This window comes from Pteropus medius, unplaced genomic scaffold (genome assembly GCF_902729225.1).
Source record: "Pteropus medius unplaced genomic scaffold, Ma_sr-lr_union100, whole genome shotgun sequence".
NCBI classification, from domain to species: Eukaryota; Metazoa; Chordata; class Mammalia; order Chiroptera; family Pteropodidae; genus Pteropus; species Pteropus medius.
In genome coordinates, this window is record NW_024345481.1 from 4,076,177 (window position 1) to 4,097,646 (window position 21,470).

The window sequence follows — 21,470 nt, forward strand, 5'->3', positions numbered from 1 at the left end:
TCCGTGTCCATGCCCGCATGCGCGCTAGGAGCTTGGCACATGCAAGGGAAGCAGTGTGGGTTCTTGTCATCTGATCAGAGAGGGCTGGGGGTCCTCTTGGGTGGAGCTGCCTGCTCTCCCAGTGAGGATGGGAGGCTGAGCATCTCTTTGTTCTATTTTAGAGAGTGACCTTCAGGGCTCGGGGTCCCTTTTAGAAACGTTGGCCTTTCCTCCTGCACGTGGCGCTGGATGGAAGAGCAGCTCTGAGACCTTGTTTCATTGCAGGGAATGAAAATGTTCTTCATGGTAGTGACAGCGGTCTACATTTTATACCTCCTGTTCCTGATAGTGCGGGCCTGTTCTGAGCTACGTCACATGCCTTACGTAGGTAAGGGCCACTTCACAAATGCCCAGTGCAGCCTGGGTCAGGAGGTGGCTTCACACGGAGGGGAGGAGTGGCTGGAGGGCACCAGGCAAGTAGCCTGACCTGCAGGGGAAGACCCAGGGACTTGTCCTGTTCCCACAGGCTGGGGACCAGCACCTGGGTCCCTGGGGCAGCAGGGCAGAAGAGAGAACTCTGGGCCAGCGCAGGAGGGAGGCCGTGGGCTGGAAGCCAGCTGGGCCCTGGGCGCCAGCGTGGCTGTGGGAGCTGCCTGGATCCTACCAGCATCACACCTTGCATAGCAGCCGGTGGGCGGCTTGCCTCGTCCTTGAGTCAGGCCAAGTCCCCTCATTTCACAGGATCCTTTCCCCCAGTCTGGGGACCTCCTGGACTCTGGAGAGGTGGGACAACGTTTCCGCTGGGCCTCAGATTTCGAGTCCAGAGAAAAGGAGGCTCTTCTTTATCTCCATCCGGGACGAGTGTGGCGTTTACTGTGGTGGTTTCATGGGCATTGCTTTCTTTTTCAGACCTCAGGTTCGAATTTCTGACTGCGTTGACTTTCGTCGTGCTTATCATTAGGTAAGACGACTTTATTTCTCGAAAGACACAAAACCGAGTATTTATTTTCCTCTCTTGAATATCGTCTTTCCCCTTGTACAGAGTTAATTTTAGGATACTTGTAGCCAAATGCGGTCACTAGGTCAGGGAGGGCACATGGCCTGTTGGAAGCACGGGAACCTCAGCCACAGGGTGCTCACCCGGCTGGGTGAGTTACCTCCGTGCTCCTGTGGGCGTCTAGGTTGGTCCTCCGCCCTCCAGGAGTTGTGCGCTGTGCTCCCCAAAGTGTCAGAACTCAGAGGTACTTTGACGTGACCCTGAGTTTTACTCAGCATTTAATCTCCCCTGAAAACAGTACCACATGTGTTATATGTAGTCAGTGGAACAAGTGTCGTCTCTCAACTTCTCACACACACCTTCATATCCTGTTAAACGCACGCACACACACACACACACACGCACACTCCTTCTATATAGTCTGTCTTAGAAGTTGTTATGCTTTTGTGATTTTTCTTCATCTGAGTTTCAAGGGCGCTCATTGTTTATGCAGCGAATACGTGTCGAGTGCCTACACTGTTACACGGGCAGACAGCTTCCTCCCCGATCATGGCCATTTATAGTCAATGGCGGAAGATGGTGATAAACAAGTAAATACATCGTCTGGGTGCCAGAGGGATGACGATGGCAGGGGGAAAGCGGCTGGGTAGGGGGCGTCTCTCTGAGGGAATATTTGGCCTGGGGCCTGAAGGAGGAGCCCTAAAAACACATGGGGTGGTCGCCCAGGCAGCGGGACAGGAGGAGGAACCGCAGTGTCACAGGAAGTGGGGACGGGAGGGAGGGGGGCCGCCGGAGCAGTCAGGGTGTTTGCAGTGATGAGAACCCCCAGAGGGATTTAGGCCAGAGGGGAAGGGAGCTGATTTACATTTTTATTAATGGTCAGTCTGGCTGCCTGTGTTGGTGGAGGTCATGGGTGGTTCAGGGGCGAGCCTGGACCCCCATTATCAGAGCCTCCGTTGTCGCGTGTCGGAGGCAGGTGTCTGCTTCACTGTGTGGGTCACTGTGGAGAAAGGGCAATGTGACTGGGGAGGCGGGCTTCCCTCAGGGGAGCTGGTAACTGTCGCAGGGGACAGCCTTGAAAACACGACTGAGGGAGAGAGGCCAGTGGAGGGGCTGTGCCCAGGTGATGCTTCAAGGCCCTGACCAAGACTGTGACATGGCGGGTGTCAGGGCTAGCTGATTTTGTCCCAGCGGCTGGCCCTCCTGGATCTGAGACCGAGCACCCAGCGGCACAAGTTGGGTGTGCACGCGTGTGTGGGGACAAGTTTCCATGCGGAAATAATAGGGACTAGACTGTAACTGTTAACAGAGTGACTGTAACGACTCGTTAATGGGTTATAATGAAGCCAGTGTTGTTTCTTTGTATATTTCACACATTCTCCGCCCCCCCTTTTTTCCAGCATTGTCATCCCTTTATTTAAGGTTTGGAGCACAGGTATTACAAGACAATTTTGTAGCTGAACTGTCAACTCACTACCAGAATTATATCCTTCTCATGGGACGCCGCCAGGCTTCAGGAATGCACTGTAGACGAGCAGTTAGTGTGTGAGGTCTGTGAGCATCAAGAAGGGGCAGGTCACCTCCCCGTGGCCTGGCATGCGGAGCCCGGGGGCAGAGGGGGCACTCGCACTGGCCCTAGCGCAGCCCTGGGAAGCGTTGACCCTCGGCAGGCAGCAGCTCAGCTCCCCAGGCGAACCCGGCCCCAGGGCCTCTAAGCACGTGGACTCAAGCCCAGGGGCCCCTGTGTCTGCGGCTGCCCTTGGCCCCTCGCACCATGGCCCAGATGCACCCAGATGCAGTGTCCACAGGGAATTTAAGCCTGTGTCCCCGGGGAGGGCTCACAGAACAGCGGGACCTCCTTCTGTCCCTGCGTGGGCGCCTGAGGCCAGGGTCGGGGAGGCTTGGTGTCTCCACGGTGAACTCTTTCAGATGCTTGATGGGCCGTGTGTGTCTCCCACTCCCCCGCTGGTGACGGCATCTGCCGGGATATTTTGGGGTTAATCCTTTACATCTTGGGTTCTTTCTTGGGGCCTCTTGCATCCTTAGATTATTATTAATTATTAATGCATGATTTTTCAAATTGTGACTAAATTTCACATCAGACTTTTACCAGATTCTCAAAGGGGTCTGTAGTCCAGCAAAGGTTCGGAACGACCGGTTGGAGACTGTGTGTGCGGTTCATCTCACACTCGACTCACCCGGTGCGTGTGGCCTTCCTGCCGTTGGCTTGATCATGTTGGGTTCTGCCCCCCGAGACGCTCCCACGGACAGGAGAGAGCATGGTTCACCTGCTACTTGCAGGTGCCCTTGAGGGGTTATTGTAAGCTCTGGCCGCGGGCTTGCCCTGTGGCGTCCTGAGGTCCGGGTCACGGAGCCCCGGGTACTGGGCGGTGGCCGGCAGCAGGAAGGACTGGTACTGAAAGCAGAAAGGCTGGCAGGAGCGGCGAGGCCGGTCGGCATGTCCGAGCGTGGAGTTCCGGGGTCGCTTACTTCCCTTGACCAGTGCCACCAGCTGAGTTCCTGTCCTTGTACGGCTTGTTGAACTTTTACCTCTACACGCTGGCCTTCGTGTACTCTCCGTCGACGAACGCCCTGTATGGTAAGCCGCCCTGGGGCCCGGGTTCCCCGTTAGTGCTGGCTAACCCACAGCGCCTTCTCGCTAGCAGAGAGAGACGAGGTCACTAAAAATGGCCCCGACTTTTAGTTAGAACACAGCATGCGCTGTGTCATCACAGCACAAGATGGGGAACGGCATTTAGCGGGTCCTACAAGCACCATGTCCATCAGCCGTGTGAAACTAAGTCTGTTGAATCGGTGCCATGGCCACTCACAAGAAAGCCAAGGTATACAGCCCTTCCCCAGAAAGCCAAAACAAAAACAAACAGCCCTGTCGCACAGGGAGGGCACAGGGTGAGCACTTCCTGGGACCCGGACAGGGGCGCATGTCGGGACCACCCCCAGCGTTTCCGCCGTGTGAGTTCTCAAAGCACCTGAAGCGCCTCGTTTGAGCTTCATGACAGCTGTATGAGAGAAGTGCGGCCACTCCGTTCGCAGACGCTTGGCCGCTTAGCCACAGGCCCCAGGGTGGGAGGGGGCAGGCCGCCGAAGCGGAGCTTCCCTCCCGTCCCCTGCGGATGCAGGAGAGAGTGCCCGAGGCTGCTCCGCTCGGGACTTCTGTCCCGGGCCTGTCAGTCTTCAGAAGTCCCGGGCCTGTCAGTCTTCGTGCAGTGATGCCGCCCTGAGGCCACCCTGGCTGGCGGGCGAGAAACACGCCCAGGGGCAGAACGAATGGCTCGTTCGGGTCACGCAGACCTGCGTGGTGGAGACCAGGATGAATTCCAGCCCTTCCTGGGCCCCGCCCTCCTCCCGGGCGGATCACGGGAACATGCTCTTGTTGGTTTGCAGAGTCCCAGCTGAAAGACAACCCTGCGTTCTCTATGCTGAATGACTCTGAGGACGACGTCATCTATGGGTAGGTCGCGCCCCACGCGCGCATTCGGCCTGACGGCTTCGCCCGCTTACTGAACGGGTTAATCGCTCTAAAATTGTTTTCGAGGTGTCAGGACATTTCCTTTACCTCGAGTGTCACGTGATTCCATGGGTCTGTTTCCACATTATCCAGACTTAAATTGAGTGGTCTTTTTTGCTGAGCCCCTCCAAGGGGCGGTGACCACAGGGGGCACAATTCTTTCTGGACGATGGGCCCGTGCTGGGGGGCGGGGCAGAGATGAGGAGTGGGCACTGCCAGGTGGAGACAAACTGAGAGTGAAGCTACGAAGTGAGTTCTCGCTAGAATGGCTCTCAGTGCGGACGAGAATAAAGAGCTGTCAAGAGCGGACTGATGTCAAAGGTCTTTTTATAACAGGAGCGACTATGAAGAGATGCCCCTGCAGAACGGCCAAGCCATTCGAGCACAGTACCAAGAGGGCTCTGACAGTGACTGAGCACCCGGCGGTGGCAGGTGTCCGGGGCTTGCTGCCCTGAGCGACCATCCTGGCTTTCCCTGCACCTGCCCAGATTCAGACTCGTCTCATAAGCAGAGATTTCCTGGTCCTTATTTGTTTACGTATCTTTGAAAGGAAAGCCAAAACTAAGGACAAACTTAAAGACTGGCCCAAATTTGTTAGAGCGGCTGCCTTTATTTGGGAAGAGAGGCGCTAACGATAAGGTTAAACAGCCAGATCCCCGTTCAAAGACATCAGACGGAGCTCGCTCTTTTCAGTGGCGAAATTACTCCTGGTTTTAGTGGAGAGACGTGTGTCCTTATTTAAATAACAACAGATTCTGCGTGCGAGGGGGGCCCACAGCATGGGACACGCCTCTTCTTCCTTCCTTTCTTCCCGGCTCCATGGTACCATCGTTTTTGACCCCTCACAAGGACACTGCGCTCTGGCTGACCAAGCATCTGAAGTGACTGGCAGCCCCCCTCGTCGTGTGAAGGAACAGCTGCTTGGGGCAACCGTGGGCGGGCAGGTTCTGGCCCTTCCACCACCAGAGCAGGACTAGTGCATGGCGTTCTCAGGAGGGTTTGGTACGGTTTCCAGGGCAAGGGTGAGATGACTGACACGCTGCCGGCCCCAGGGGAAAGGTCCTGCTGCCAGTTTCCCAAGGACCTCCGTGAACACGTGTGCGTGTTACGTGCATGCACACGAGCGGGTATCCCTGTGGCTGGGGTGGGACGAGGGTGTCCGTTAAATTCCAATAAGCAGTAATTTCTGCAGCTCTGCTACAGATGACGCCCCATAGAGCTTTCTTTTTAAAATAAAAGCTAAACGGATGATTGATACAGATTCTTTATTGCCAAAAAGTTTTTCAGTTTCTCATTTGCAAACTAGATAAATGAAAGTCAAGCATTTTAGATGGCTTACGGAAGAAAATCTTTGGGTAGAGGGTAGCTTGTTGGGTACGTCTTACACGGTGGTCACAGATGAATCTCCCTGTGGGAAAGAAAAGTCTGGAGCTGCTGAATCTGTGACATCATAGAAGGCCCTGGGGACTTTCCAGTTCCTTTTTGTCAAAGACAGATGCCTAGAATGGATACCTCCTTTGCTTTCCCTTGACATGCTCAGCGTCTCTCTTGAACTGTTTATGTACAACTGTCGCAGGCATCCTGAGTGGTGCCTCTTGGTGAACAGAGGTCTAGGATCATTGCTCCGCTCTGCAAACAGTTCCTACGTTTTCCTCATCTATGCATTAACGCTCAGAGTACCATTCATAGCTAAAAACTGTATTCCACATTAGGCAGTGCTGGGACCTTAGAGAGGTTCATGAGCTGTTCGCTATAACTTCATACCTTTCTAATTTAAACGTTAATGCTAATGTACCTTTAATATGAATTCCATTTATGTTTTTGAAACCTGTAAATATGAATGTTTGAATTAAAACAACTATAATTGCAAGGGTAATTCAAGTTTACATGGTTTTTACATTTGCAACAGTGTGATTACTTTATTGATTCTGTGTACTCAGAGGTATTGAAAAAAATTACCAAATTTTACAACGTCTATTAAGACTAACTATAATTTTATGTAAACTGACAAACTTGTGCTGATTAATGTATTCTAGTATGTGATAGTTTACGTTTTAATCATTATCAAATAATTGCCTATAATTTGAAATGCTGTTATCAGTAAATGTAAAATATTCGAGGCATTTAACCATACACCTTAGAACTTTTAAAAATGTTTTTGTCCTGTAGTATAAACTGATGACTGATATCTTCATATATGGATTCATCAAGGCACCAAGGAAATTAAAAATATGGGAGTATTTATTTACTTTTTTGTAACTAAGTTGGAAACAAAAAAAATTACAAAAGAAAGCACTTAAGGGGAAAACAGTATTTTCAGTTTCTCTTCCTGGTATATCATATATATCAATATATTACATACTCCATGCAAAATTTTGCTTATAGTTAGTATGTATTATATGTGCCCTGGTGTTAGGTTAAAACAGTAAAGTTGACCAGAAACTTTATAGACGGTACCAAGAATTTTTTTCTTGGAAAACATCAAAATTTTGCAAACTAAATTATGAACTCAAGGGCTGACTTTAGTTTCCCAGTGATGACTTGAATAACACCATCTGTGGGATGATTTCTATACTGGTCCCCTCTGGAGGAACCTGGAAGATGGCCATAGGTGTTTCGGGTTCCCTGGAGAGAGCTTCATTATCCATGTGGGTAACAGGTCTGCTTGATTTATTATTAAATCATTACAGCAGTGAATTGAGGGGGATTTCTCTCAAGCCCCATTTGAAAGGCTGGAGAAAGGGATATATAAAATATGTTAAAGGTTTTTAAGATTGTTCCTGTATATAAAATTACAGATTGCAGTAAGTTTAGATAATTACGTAAACCCAAACCGCTAAATGGACAGATTACAAATGTCACCAGCCTCAAGTATTTCATGAACTCTTTACTGAAAATAGTTATTCTTAAATAAGTTATAATGTGGTAACTTAACAGGGAAAAACAATCTCATAGAAGGGATGATTAAAAGGGACATCTAGTGAAGACTAGACTTAAAACACTAAAGTATATTCATGTATTTTGAGGGTTTTAGAAACCAGTTGCCTTAGAGATTAGACTTTTGAAAAATCTTTTCCCCAGGCCAAAGGGAAGTTGCTTTAGTCTGTGACGTTTTATCTTGTTTTTCTTGATTTCACGTTTTAGATATACTGGTAACTATTATACCATACTATGAAACATAGGATTTTCTGCTACTGAAAACTGCCTTTTTACAAAAAAACAAACAAAAAAACCAAACCTGTAAATATTTGTAAAATAAAACAAACTTTAAGCTCAAAAGGAAACACAGAGCTGTGTATTAGTTCTTTGAACTGCCAATGAGCACAGGAACACCCGATCCGTGAATGAGCATTGTAATCAATCAAAAATGAATAAATGTTTGTGGCAAACTTATGTTGTGGGAGTACCTTCATTCTGAGACTACATTTCTGGTAAATGTTAATAAATTTTTACTATTCAGTCCTTATTTCTATGTATTGATTTGTTTGCTCTTTGCTCGTTTAGTTAATTTGACAGACCGGAGTGTTTTCGGGACAAGAGCATGGCTTGTTTCATTTCGGCAAGTGGACATGGAAGTGTGTCTTTATTACCATGTTCACTTGGCCCCTGGACAAGCACAAAGATGAGATAGGTCACAGGACCAGGGTTTGGGGCCCATCTCTTCACTTACTCCGGTATGACTTTAAATCAATCAGATAACCTCCACACACATTACCTGATTTATGAATGACGGTATAATTGTTGTACACACTAAATGATTATGGAAACATTCTGCAAACCCCAAAGTACTAAACATTTTGTGTGTGTATGTGATTGCCACTGAAAAGTAGAGAACATGGGAGTAGAAGCTAAAGTGTTGCACACGTGGCCCAAGTGTGTGCGTCAGAGCTCTCCGGCTGCGGGAGAGGAAATCAGCTTGCCCATTTCCCACAGCTCAGGCTCCAGGAGAGGGGAACTTTAGGAGGGTGCGAAGCCAGGGGTAGATAGAAATCCGACCGGAACACCGCGAAGCTGTCCGGATCCTGGTCCCGTGGGCGATGTTAGCACATCACTGCACTGGAGAGGCCCAGAGCCTAACTGCACGTTTTCTTCCTTCATTATCTACTGTTTTATAGATTCTACAGCTGCCAACTAAATATGAATGATTCATCTGTGATACTATTTAGACCATAAAGGAAAACACAAACTTTAAATTGGAATAATTTATTATTCTAACAAAAGTACAAAGTATGGAAAATTAGTGTACCTGAATCACTTCAGAGAGTAGAGAAAGATTCACACTAGCAGGTTTCCGATTTTAGCACCTTTGAGCAGAAATATTCAGAGTTAAGACACAGGCCTGGGACTGCCGATGGCGAACGTTCCCTCCAGCCTGGGGTGTGCAGTTCCTAGAACAGTGCTGTCATCTGGGGACTTTCTCTACATTCTGAGAGTGCCACAAAGAACACTTAGAACAGGAAAGGTGTTCCACACTGACGTCACAGCTGGCGGTGAAAGACAGCGCAGACGCCGAGACAGGAGAGCAGAGTGGTCACGGGGCAGGGGCAGGGGTCAGATGGACAGCCCGAAGGTGCTGACGATGCAGTACATGGTCTTGTTCTCCCATCGCACCGTGCAGCTCCCTGCGGGGGGCAGAGGCACAGGGGCACCGGAACTTAGGGCGACGGAGACGTGACCGTCCGATTTCTCACACAAAGCTTGAAACACTCGAATGCCCACCTCTTTACGATACATAAATAGAGAAGGTTGGCAAGTCTTCTATAGAACATTTTAAAAGGTGACTTACGAAGCACACGTCCTAAGACATGAAGCAGCCGAGCACACACAGGTCATCACACCCCGCTCTGAATAACTTAGATCTCAGCATGGACCCAGAGGCACTGCAAACCCACTGGGAAAATGCCCACGACAAACTTCCACCAAAGGAATGGAAACCGTACCGTCAGTAGAGCTGTCCCAGAAGCATGAACTTGCCGTGTGTAATCCTGCTCCATTCTTCTGCATAATTACACAGGTCACTTCAATTAAAACAAACTTGTATTAGAGAAATCTACTTGGCAACACTAATTTCTCTTTGCCCACTTTTAGGATATGTATGTCAATCACGTGGCTGACGCTCATGATAAAAATCACAGGTGTAGACTGTCCGGTCCTACGACACTGACTCATCACACACATCCCTTCGCTGCACACTTGTTCTAAAAGCACGTGCTCTGAAATGCTGTCAAATCCTAGGCGTGTCCCGCAATTGCTCCCGCAGCCAAACAGGCCGGTTTATGGCAATTACAACCAAAAATAACGCACGCCACTAAAGTGACACACCTCTCCAGAAAACTCTGAGCTTGGGCACCACACGGCCACACTCGCTCTTCTGACACCAGACTCGCCTCTGATCAGTATTTAAAGCACCACCAACAGTACATACGAGAAGCAAAAACCGATTACCAATGTATTTAAATGGTTTTCCCAGCTTGGTGAGTTGGCTTAAAGTTTGTTCTACTACATTCGTGGTCCATTGATTCACTTTGCTGTGCTGATAGGCGTTGCCACCAATGGCGCTCTCTATAGCCTAGAAGACAGAGTGCAGGGGGCCCCTGTTAGCAGAATGAACCCAACCACCTTCCCGTTAGTGCTCAGAAATGAAATACAATTTGCATAAAATGCAAGCTTATTTTTATCCAAGAGGACTCCTTTGTTATAAAACCTTTTAAGTGTCACATTTAAATTTTTTATATTTGTTTTTAAGAATCCTTAATTATATAGTATGTCAAATTTTTTAACATTTTGACTGAATTTAATATTCACTGTTGCTATTAGTACCTGGTGATAAGCAACATTTTTCCTATGACTCTAGAAAATATTTTACTTTGCCTATTCCTTTCTTAAAAGTATAGTAGATACAGGAACTTTATCAGCTGTTTGTACAACCGACAATGTACAAACCTATCCAAATGATCATGTATTCATAAATACTTCCTTAGCATTTTCTGGGAATATTACCATATAAGTGTATGTTTCAGATAACTAAAGAACTATGTATTCCAAAACTTAAGTTTATGACGAATTTTCTTTATTATGAAATCTCTTGTCTTTTTTTGTGCTGTATTTTGAGGAGGGCTCACTCACGCTGTACGCTTCAGGGGTTATTCAGGAAGATGCATGGTCCCTTGCCGCTACTCATGCTCAAGTTTACAGTTAGGATATCCCCATTTTATGATTTTCTGGGCCTTTTGTGTTGACACCAGCATGCCTACTTCTAATCAGCTTTCTTCTCTATCCCTTTTCTGACTTCTGTGCTGGAAACCAGAAAACTGAGCTTTTATGACAGTTATGACCTAAATTAAAAACATTCCTTGAGCACCAAGTCCGTCCTGAGGGACGGAGAGAAAAACAGTCCCACGGCCTGAGCTGTGCACGTCGGTGACGGACTGGGGCCTACTACAGAGTGCATAAGCCCAGTGGTTTTGTTTTTGAGGAACAAAAAGCTACCTACAGTCACACCCGGATTTCTGCCTACAGAAGTTCCTATTTATCCTGGGACTCCAGTAGTCACTCTAAACACTGGTCATCTGGCACCCCCCACCCCCCCCCTCCCCCATCATCACAGCTCCTCATTCTCCATGTCCTTCGCTCTCCCCAGCTCAGAGCATAAAGTGGGGCTGGGGGCACAGGAACCCCTGGTTTAAAGGGACCAGGTTATTACCAGATCTGGGTACTGCCAAAGAGCCTTTGCTCAGGCTAGACCTCTAACTCTGGGGACTCCCCCCGACACACTTTGCGATTCACTGTTTTTTAGGGAGGTAAGTAAACTCCAGTGTTGGACTCACCCAAATTGACTGCTACCCAACACTTAAAATAGCTCGAGTACACAGTCAACCTATCGCCAGGGGCAGAAAAGCTATGGAGGCTCGTGACCATGTGAAGGCAACATCGCAATGTCACTTCAAGATTCCGGGGAGACTGGCTGGGTCTACCCTTCAACTGTACTTGCTGGCCGGTAACCGAGTCGAAGCTAAGGCAGAGAACAAGTGAGGCCAGAGGATACTTCGTAGCCAACTCCACTTCCCACTTCCTGCTCCCCGCACCCCTTGGTAACAAACACTGTATTTAGAAAAAGATGAAGGGCAAACTGTTACAGATCCTGCAAAGCAACTGGAAAATTGTGCCTGATGCTGATTAATGTATATGGTAGAACAAAATCATTTTGCTTTTTGATTGTGTTCACAAAAATGGGTTGTGATTCTTTTATCTCTCTGGCAATAGTCAATACTTTGCACTAATAATAACCTGTGTTAGAGTCAATTCCAAATCACATACATAACCTCAAATGGCAAACTCAGGTGATCTACCCACCTTCTTTCAGCCAATGGCTTCGCCGTCTGCTCAGCTCACACAGGAAGGGAAGCTGACTGGGAGGATCTTTCCAGCCTCAGCCTTGCCTCAGGCTGCCTAGCTCTCTGCACTCCTCCCGCGCCACACCCCTGCTTCCTTTCAGTCCCTCAAACTCACACACACAGCCCGCCACAGAGCCTCTGCACAGGTGGCCCCTGCCTGGAACGTTTGGCGCCCTCCTCCCAAAGTTAATGCTACCCCTACTGACTCTCCGGATCCCAGCTGTGAACTCACAGGGGGGTCGGCTCCCTCACAGCAGCCAGCAGGGCAGTGACCCAACGGGGAATTCAAGTTCACACTTTCCAGTGTGATTATTTGAAAAATACCTGCCCCACCCCTACAATGTAAATTCCTTGAGGGTTAGTCCCCTGTCTGCCCCCTCAACCTGTATTTTTTGAATAAGTGAAGAACAAATATCTTTTTTTTTTGTCTCCCATTCTCATCTCTAAGGAAAATACTGTGGTCAATAATGATAAAGTGGGTAGTTTAGGAATGTTAAGAAAAACAAAGGAACAAATAAGCCCCAACCGGATCACTGGGTCTTGAATAACTGGAAGAGAAATATTTACTTTCTTCATTAAACACTGGACACATTTACTTGAATACCATGACTCTTTTATGCTAAAAGGTTATAGAATCAAGGCTTCGTAACATTCAATAATAACGCTAGTGTATAAAATTTCCCGTCTGATTTAAAATATATAATTTACATAATATGGGAGTAATTCTTATCTAGATAGTCACTGAAGTAAAAACTGTTATTTGAAATGCCAAAACACACAGGCTCAGCTGAAACAATTCCAAGACAGTATTTAAAACACATTATTTTCACGCATATAATCCATTAATCGAACATTTAAGAAGCAGGCATCTCTCCTCTTACCTCTTTTACAATGTTGCTCACTTCGTCAACAACAAATGAAGTCTGTAAGGAAGAAAATGAGTTGTTTGATTTAAAAGATTCGTATCCACTGCAGCATTAAGGCAAATTTAGGTAACGAACATACTTTAGAAATGAAGACCTTAGAAATAATCTAACCAGACTGTTCACTTTACTGAGGGAAACAGTACGCGGAGACTCAGAAACATCAAGGGGACCTGAGGACCACGGAGCTGGCAGTGGCAGTCGGGGGGCTAGAATACATGTACATACGATTTAAAGGTTTCTGTTCTGTTTTTGTTTTAATCGTGCCATGATCCGAAAGACTGACTTCACTTTAAACTAGAATTTAATCTCTCCATCCATTTCAACTGGCCACTGCAATCATTAACAAATACAGAAGTTTAATGAGTTGACTTTTGTATAAACCAACTGACACTTTCCCTGATGTAAACTGATTAAGAGCCCTGAAACCTAAGATGCTTGGGGTTTTCCTTTCTCACTGCTGACCTACTTTGGGACTACACGACCGGCTGCTAGCACAGCCGTTCGCCACCTGCGTGTCAGGATGGGATGGAAGCGGCGACGCGCTGCCAGTGGTGACCTCGTGCCAAGAGTTTATAAATGGTTTTCTTCTCCTTCTCACTTTTTCATGTGGTGCATTTGAACAGGTACAAGGTTTCATCTGAGTCCTGGGAACAGTACTTAGCTCTGCACATGCCTTCCAGAGGGCAGCCCCAGGCCCTCAGGCAGGGTGCATCCTGGGGGAATAAGGGCAGAGTCTTCCTTCCTGTCAGGCTGCTGGCCACCGTGGCTCTGCTCCAGCACAGCCAGGAGGATCCAGAGCTGACTGCCTGAAGCCTTCTCACCCCGTCCTCAGAAGTCATCTCAGAAGTGGAGATGAGGCCAACTCACCAAGTTAATGAAAACTTCCAGTTATCTTAGAGATTAAGTTATTTCTCAAAGTTTAGAGGGTCCTTCCAGGGAACTTCGATGACCCTAAACCACACAGGAAAGTCCCTGTATAACTTCCCATGTGGTTAAAATATGAAAAAGCTTGAGAGCATTTTGATGGGACTTTTAGCGGAAAGTACAGTAGTTGTACCAAATCCACTGGGCAGTTAGTTTCAACATCTAAAGACGAACTACGAGTTGAGAGTCACAAGTCTAGGTATCTCCCCGACGTCAGAGATGCAGAAAAGCCTTAGTTCAGAGGCCGTTAGGAGGACGGGCATGGATCAGGAGATAGCTGAGACATGCCCACGAGAGCGCCATGGTCTTGTCCTCACAGGGCTTTATGTTGTGTACATCACAGGTCACTCTGTTCAGCCCCTTCGATTCACAGATGTGCAACAGAGATCTGGAAATAATGACGTCACTTAGGCAACTGAATGGTGAGAGCCAGACTTAGAATGCAGAGGATCAGAATCCAGTAACCAGGGCTTTCTCTTCCATTGCCATTTCCTTTTTTAAAAGTTTTACTTAACATTCCTATAATACAAGCCTTTTCCCAATATTATATCAGTTAATAGTTCCCAGGGGAAAAGCTTTTCCTTCGCTCTTCTTGTAATTACTCACCTGGTTGCTACCAGCATTCACACACTGATGATGACAATGGCACAGAAAAGTTTGTGCTACTTAAGAAATGAGATCAAAACAAACCCTAGAATCAGTCTGTAAGTCTTACTAGATTTCTTCCGCCCTCAAAACATTTCTCCTTAAATTTCAGAAATGATAAATATCAAACCTTACCAAATGTATCTGGAGTTTTTATTTTTGACAGGCTGCATAACACATAGGACTCAACTGATCTGAATTCCAACAAGAATTATTTATCAAGAAGAAAAAGGGCAACTATTCTTCTGTAATAGCAACATCCATCAGCTGTATTCCCTCAATGCGTTTTAGCTCTAAGGAAAGCCATTTAACAGCACACTGTTACAATGGCTGTCTTCCGCTGGCAAATAATTGTAAGTGTTGCCTTGCTTCTTCCCTGAGGCATTAAGAGATGATTTTTTTTTTCCCCCTACAAAGAGGAGCTATCTCACTGACACCTCAAACTAAAATGAAATGAAGTGATGGCGGCCGCAGTGGGGGTGAGCATGGCACTGAAGAACAAGGTGAGGGACGGAAAACAAAGGCAGGTTCTCCTGCTGTGCACTTCTGCACCCGCAGACAGCCTGGGCGTCAAATCCGTGTCTGAAGGGACTTGAGAGATGTGACTGTACGTGCGTGTCGCCCTGCAGTCTTGCGTGTAAAATGCTGTTATCAGCCAGCAGACAGACGCACGAGCGGCCTCGGTCGTCCCCCACCCCTGGACGTGTGGCGCCTTCTCCAGGGTGGTGGTCTGCATCGCTGGATAAAGGGGGCGAATGACATCACTCCCGGCGCCCCGGCGGCCTGGGCTGGGGCGGGGCCAGCGCGGAGCAGGTCGGGGACGGAGTCGGCGGGGGCAGACTGGGGCGCGGCGGGGCCGGGGGTGTGGAGGTGCCTGGGGGCGCCGCGGGCCAGAGCGGAGCGGGGTCCGGGGCACGGCGGGGGCGCTCCCGGCCAGGCCGCAGGATCCCGAGGGCGCGCACGGGCGCGCGGGGAGCCCCGTTCTCGCCCCACCCCGCGGGCAGGGTGACGCCGCCCGGAGCGGCCCGGGCGGGGTCACCGCGAAGCGCTGGCCGGCAGTCTGCGCGGGGGAAGGCCGCCGCCCACGTCCGGACGCGGCCACATGCCCTTGGCTGCCGACGCCCACCCGAGCCCAGAACTCCCGGCCTCCACCCTTCCCGTCGCCGAGCCGTCGGTTACCTCTTCCGCAGCCTGGTAGTCTTCCATCTTTCCCCCGGAGCGTCGCCTCCGCCTCCCTGAGTAGAGCGCACTGCGCCGGCGCGGCCAGGCCCCGCCCCCCGCGCTCGCGCCCCGCCCCGGCCCCGGCCCCGCCCCCTCGAGGGCCCCGGCCCCGCCCTTCCGCTGGAGTCTCTAACTCCCCTGCCCGCTTGTCCCGGACTCGCGATTATTCCCTCCTCTCGCCCTCCCGGAGGTGGTGGTTTCCGCGGGAACCTGCCGGGGTAGCCTGGCAGCTGATTAGCTCGCAGCAACTAAAACAAAACAAATGTACAAAGTTAGTTCGGGAGGGAAGAGTCATCCTGGCTTGTGTGCATTAACTTGAACATTCAGATGGGCTTGGACACCTAGTAACAAATTATAACTTGACTTCTAAACATGATGGGCAGCGTAAGATGTTGGTTACAGTCACCCTGGGGATCCAGGGTTAGGAAACTTTAGCTCTGACCGAAACTTTTCTTTGGGGAGGCAAGTTTGCCATATAAATGAGATTTTTAAAATTTTTATTTTAAGTACCATTTAAAAGAACATTTTTGGTTGGAAAATTTTTAAACGCTGCTCACTTTCTGGTTGCCCTAGCTAGAATGACCTAGACATACACTTGGCTTTATGAAAATGAGTAATTGACTGGGCTCTGGTACAGTGCTCTCCAAGAAAGGTGTATGCACCTGCTTGCGTGGACTCTGGGTTAAGAGCTTTGACTTTGGAAACTGCTTTTTCTGGTACTACTACGCCCTTAAAGTCAAGTTGTCACTACTTACCTGTCCAAAGCCCAGCTGCTAAACCCATTTCCCATCCCCCCAGGAAGAGCTGACCACAAGACCCTGAGACTGGGTAGAATTAAGCTGCAGAACCCACATTCAACCCATCAGCAACCCGTGTGGTTTCTATCCTATAGAAACTAAGTTCCATGCAGGCAGAATCTGTTTTTTTTCACTGATGTCTCTCCTGCCTCTTCAGTCGTGCCTGGTACATAGTAGGTGCACAATGAAAATTTATTGAATGAATGAACGCATGCTTTCCCCACAAGCGTTAGTTCAGCTTCAAACCCAACTGCAGAGAACTGGGGAGTGGAGAAAGACACAAATCACTTTCCTCCTTGTGGGACACAGAGAGCTGGGGAGAGGAGGGCAGAGCGGTGACAGACACCAGGCTGCTGTGCTCTGGACACCAGGCCTGAGCAAGGAGGCTTGCTGGGTGGGGACTAGTTGCTCTCCCACACCTGGTTTCTGCTTCTCGGATTCTGAACTTTATTTTCAGTTTCGTTCTCTTCCTATTATCTGGCTCCACTCACCTCTTCTAGTATTTCAGTCTTGTGCCTCAGTCTACATGGAATTCTAACTCTGATATTTCTTTGTTTTGTCTTCCCCTGAGATCCCATTTTTAGAGTCCTTCTCAGTCACTCGACTCGCCTGCCTGCTTCTGGGCCCTCGGCGGCACGGTCCTGAGTCAAATAAGGACTTTTTCGCTCTCTTCTAATTTTCTCCTCCACTATGGACCTGAAGGCCCATTAGCCAAGTGTCTTAGAATTATGTGCAAGAGCGCGAAAGCAAGAGTGAACAGGTTCTGAGTGAGCTCCTGCAACTGAAGAATGTCACGTTTGGGACACCTTTTTTAAATAGGTCCACAGCCTTTTAGGAACTTTCTAATCCAAATGAGTGTCCTGAATGGCCGCCAGGATGGTGCATCAGCGATGTATAGACCTAGCGATATTGTCACTGAAAATCACCCACATGTGCATAAATCAACAGAAAACATGTAAATGTGAATTAAAAAAAAATTTTACATGACTTTAGCTTATATGCATTGGGTCCTGCTCTCCAATTTTAACTATCAAAGAACATTCATTAAATGATCATGGTATATGACGTATTGAGTCTGCCGCAGAAGTGGATAAATTGGTCTGTTTATCTTCAGAACTATTTTCTCAACACACATACATTGAGCACTCATTTCGTGTCAACCTCTGAGCTGGAGCTGAGGCTACCAAGGTGACTAAGATATGGTCTCTGGAAAATTCTTAGAAGCTGCTTTTCTGTAAATAAGAGGATTTGAATTCTCTAGACTCAGCGATGTTGTAGTGCTCGGGAAAATGCAGCGATGTAGGATCACATTCTGCCCAAGGGATGTACACTTTCTAGGGCTGAGGAATTTCAAATCACCGACATTTGGACGTTCGCCGGCTGCCATTCCCAGCACCCAGGTCGGCCAAGAATGAATGTCCATCGGAAGCAACGCAGTAGAAACCACTGACTCATAACTGCTCGTAAATCTCTGCTGTTCAACCATATTTTAGAATCATGTTAATTGCTGCTCAGTAAGTCAGTGAATCTTGGGTCTGTTTTTAACTTGGAGGTTAACCATGGGTTGGCAGACGTTGTGTGCTTTCTTTCTTTAAGTCAAGCCTCTCATATACAAACTCTTCAGAATTAGGGATCAACATTGCCAATGCATTTATTTAGCAAGCATGGGTCTAGGAATGCTGGGCTTGTCACCTCAACAAATAAGTCAGCGGCCACAGTGGGGTCTTTCAGTGTTGCCCGTAATGGGCAGTCTTTCACTATCCAAATCCAGCGCTGTGGATGTTCAAGTTTTTCTTTCTTTGCCTGTGCCTAGGAGCATGTTACCATGCTGCACTAAGTCAATAACAACAACAACAACAACAACAACAACAACAACAGTAATATCAATAATAATAATGCAATGAAGCTGGCAATGCCAAAACACTCTAGTCTGAGGAATTTAATGTTATAAGGAAAAGAAAATAAACCTGTGGCTGACACATAGCTATAGTGAGAACCTTCAGCTGGGAAACGACGTGCTAATGAGATTAGCAAAGAAATGACCATATTAGGTCTGCTGTCAGCTGGGAAGCACAGGCACAGTGGGACCGAAATACCTCTGCTCCAACTGGAAACAACTGTTGCTCTGAGGCCCTTGGGTCCCTGTTCCTCCCAATCCTGGTGACCCCTGCCCCTTCCCTGGGGCCCCATCCCCAACAACCAACAACTAAAGGCTAACTCGTGGCACAGCAGAAGCCTCCGACCCTCATTTCTTCTGACTGGTTGACTTTCATGCTATAACAGTTACTAAACGGTTTATCAGTTCTGTGTATAAGAACAAATACACACACTATGTCAGTCAGTATAGGTTTGGTTAGATGCAGAAACAAATGATTCTAGACTCTGTGGTTGACCAGAAAGATGTATTTGTTGTCACTCACACTACAGAGGTCGGCCGTGGCTCTGCCCAATGTCTTCTCCATGCTGGGACATGGCTGACTGAGCAGCTTGACTCCAGCGTCATCAAGGGAGAGGGAATGGTCGCCCAGGTGCAGGCTAAGAAGGTGCTCCTCATAAGTGGCAGGTGTCAGTCTGGCATACATTTTGTTGTCCAGAGCAAGTCTCTTGTCCATGCCTGAGTTTCCAGGGCGGGGACACATAGGGGAGAAGAGGGCCTCAGCCTGCCACCCTCAGCATTCTGAAGGTTCCCTCCGTGATTTATCATCTCGTGCTCTCTTTGCCTGAATCCTGCCCACACATCCACGTGGCCGTCCCCCTTCTCCCACTGCTAATCTGGCCTAATCCCCAGCCAGCCCTGTGCCAGCTCACCTTCTTTCGGACGTGATCTAATTTCTACCTGCTCAGTTTCAACACCCAGGTACATTGTATCTTCACCAGCGCTTCCCTACTATCCACTGTTGCCCCAGGCCTTAGATCAGTGGTCCTCAAACTTCTTTAATTATATACCCTTCCGGCAGAAACTATTTTCGAGCATGTACCCAAAGGGATGTTTATTTCAACTATGATATATTAAACTAAGAATCCGTTTATGAAACATTAATAAAATTTAAGTTCTCACCTTTTAAAAAATAAATAGAAATAGTAGTTTTAAATTTTCTTAGTATATGCCGCAGCAATGGTTGAATTATATCCCCAAATTCACGTGTCGAACCACTAGTACCTCAGAATATGACATTCTGTATTTGGTGAGGGGGCTGTTAAAGAGATGTTAAGTCAAAATGCAGTCATTCTGGTGAGTCCTGGTCCAATATGACTGTGTCCTCACAGGGAAATAGATTAGAACATGGATATACATAGAAGATCATTTGAAGACACATAAGACAGCCATCTACAGGCCAAAGAGAGAGGCCTCCAGAAGAAACCTCCCTGCCCAAACCTTGATGTTGAACTTTCAGACCTTGGAATTGTGAGAAAATAAATATCTGCTGTTTAGTCCTTCGGTCTGTGATACTCGTTATAGCAGCCCTAGCAAAGTGATATACCTGCTTTGGAAATAATGACTCCAGGTTACCTTCATTTCAAAGACACTATTTTCCAAACTTTCCTAAATGGATTCACTCAGTACCTTATGCAACAAAACAGTAATACTACCACTAAGCAGCAGTTACTATTTTTAAAAAATCTTCTTAGGCCAGGAGTCCTCAACCTCGATCCCTATGGCAGTGCCTGCCATGGTAGATGCACAATAAATATTGTGAATGAACTGAATGAACTATAAACTAAGACGGAAGCCTTGCGGCCCTCACCGGGAAACAGGCTCAGGGAAATGGTGTGCTCAAGGTCGCTCAGGTCTGTCTCACCCCGACGTTTGCCCTCACAATTCATTTTTCCCTTTTGCTGTTCTGACTTTTCACAGACCACGATCACCTCCCACCCACCTCTGCTCTGCTCTGCTCCTCACCTGATGGAATTCACCATCTCAAGTTGTCATCCTCCTGCCACGGAAGAGTGAGATTTCAGAACTGAAGAGCCAACGGGGTGATCTAAGTGAACCTCATTTACAGGTGAGGAAACCAAGGCTCAGGAGTGTTCAGAGAAGTCGACTCCCAAGGCCACACAGCGCTCCTTATTCTTGGTCATCAGCTGACTTGCCTGAATCATAGAGTTCACACTAGTTCACCCTCAAGCATGAGTCCGAGACTCTCAAAAGTGCCCATTAAGGGAATGAAAAATCAAGTTCACACAGTGGGGAAGATATTTGCAACATAAATATCTAACAGAGCACGCACGTCCTGAATATATAAAGAAATTCTACAAATCAATAACAGAAAGACAGATAACCCAATAGAAAAACAGTCAAAAAACTTGAGCAAGCCCCACATCAAAAACAACGATCAACATAGAAAATGATGCTCAAATTACTCAGCTACACAAAACATCAGGGAGATAAAAATTAAAACCATACTGTGATATCACCACAGATCCACTGGAATGGATAAAATAAGGTAATAGCGAATGTCGGTGAGGATGTGGAGCACCTGGAACTCATTGGTAGGAGAGTAAATTAGTACAGCCACTGAAAAACTGCTGGCAACTTCTACTAACGCTGAGCATACGCCTAACCTATGACGCAGGAATTCCCCCCATAGGCACGTAACCAACAGAAACAAGTACAAATAATCACCCAAGAGACTATACGAGAATGTTTGCAGCGTGCACCATTCATAATACCTCCAAATAATAAATAACACAAATGCCCATCAACAGTACATTAGATAAATACATTTTGTAGATATTCATACAATAACATATAATACTGCAGTGAGAACTGCCGAGATGCTGTTTAAGTTCAATTTCTTCATAGGAATTTGTTCACTTTGGGAAAATTTATCAAGCTGTTCTTATGATTTGTATCATGTTCCACATGTGTGTTCTATTTCAATGAAATTTACCGGAAAAAAGCACATGCCAGTCTTGTTCTAAATTGATTCTTGAGTTAGCAGCTGTTGTTTGAAATGTAACCAGTCATTTACACTTGAGGTTAATCAGTCATTGACACGCCTTGCAAGTGTGGGAACATTTGACTATTTGAAGCCTCTAGTCTCTATTGGGGGTTTT

General features: G+C 47.4%; 2 protein-coding genes across 3 annotated transcripts in view; one reads left to right on the plus strand and one right to left on the minus strand.

The window, feature by feature from the left end:
• The window catches only part of TMEM181 (transmembrane protein 181), a 41,995-nt gene extending 34,097 nt beyond the window's left edge, over window positions 1–7,898 (plus strand). The window contains 7 exon segments of the mRNA XM_039873912.1: window positions 265–367; window positions 889–940; window positions 2,377–2,386; window positions 2,388–2,460; window positions 3,486–3,575; window positions 4,382–4,448; window positions 4,842–7,898. Of these exon segments, the coding sequence (XP_039729846.1) occupies window positions 265–367; window positions 889–940; window positions 2,377–2,386; window positions 2,388–2,460; window positions 3,486–3,575; window positions 4,382–4,448; window positions 4,842–4,920 (474 nt within the window). The 3' untranslated portion in view covers window positions 4,921–7,898.
• A 794-nt stretch (window positions 7,899–8,692) lies between these two features.
• On the minus strand, window positions 8,693–15,664 carry DYNLT1 (dynein light chain Tctex-type 1). 2 transcript variants are annotated; one of them, XM_039873913.1, is made up of 5 exons: window positions 15,574–15,664; window positions 12,781–12,822; window positions 9,951–10,074; window positions 9,446–9,523; window positions 8,693–9,127 (listed from the first exon to the last, which is right to left on the minus strand). In XM_039873913.1, exons 1-5 carry the CDS (start codon window positions 15,598–15,600, stop codon window positions 9,057–9,059), a joined length of 342 nt encoding a protein of 113 aa, XP_039729847.1. In that variant the 5' UTR covers window positions 15,601–15,664; the 3' UTR covers window positions 8,693–9,056. The 2 variants fall into 2 exon arrangements, with proteins under 2 accessions (XP_039729847.1, XP_039729848.1); XM_039873914.1 differs by lacking the exon at window positions 8,693–9,127 and having other exon boundaries at window positions 9,448–9,503.
• Window positions 15,665–21,470: the final 5,806 nt, after the last annotated feature.

Excerpts from the sequence above, each read along its gene's own strand:
- DYNLT1 (XM_039873913.1), bottom strand. The coding sequence starts at position 15,600 with ATGGAAGACTACCAGGCTGCGGAAGAG. Across the intron at positions 10,075-12,780 it reads TGAGCAACATTGTAAAAGAG|GCTATAGAGAGCGCCATTGG; the intron begins GTAAGAGGAGAG and ends TCTGTCTTCTAG. Across the intron at positions 9,524-9,950 it reads AAAACCATTTAAATACATTG|TGACCTGTGTAATTATGCAG; the intron begins GTAATCGGTTTT and ends TTTTAATTGAAG.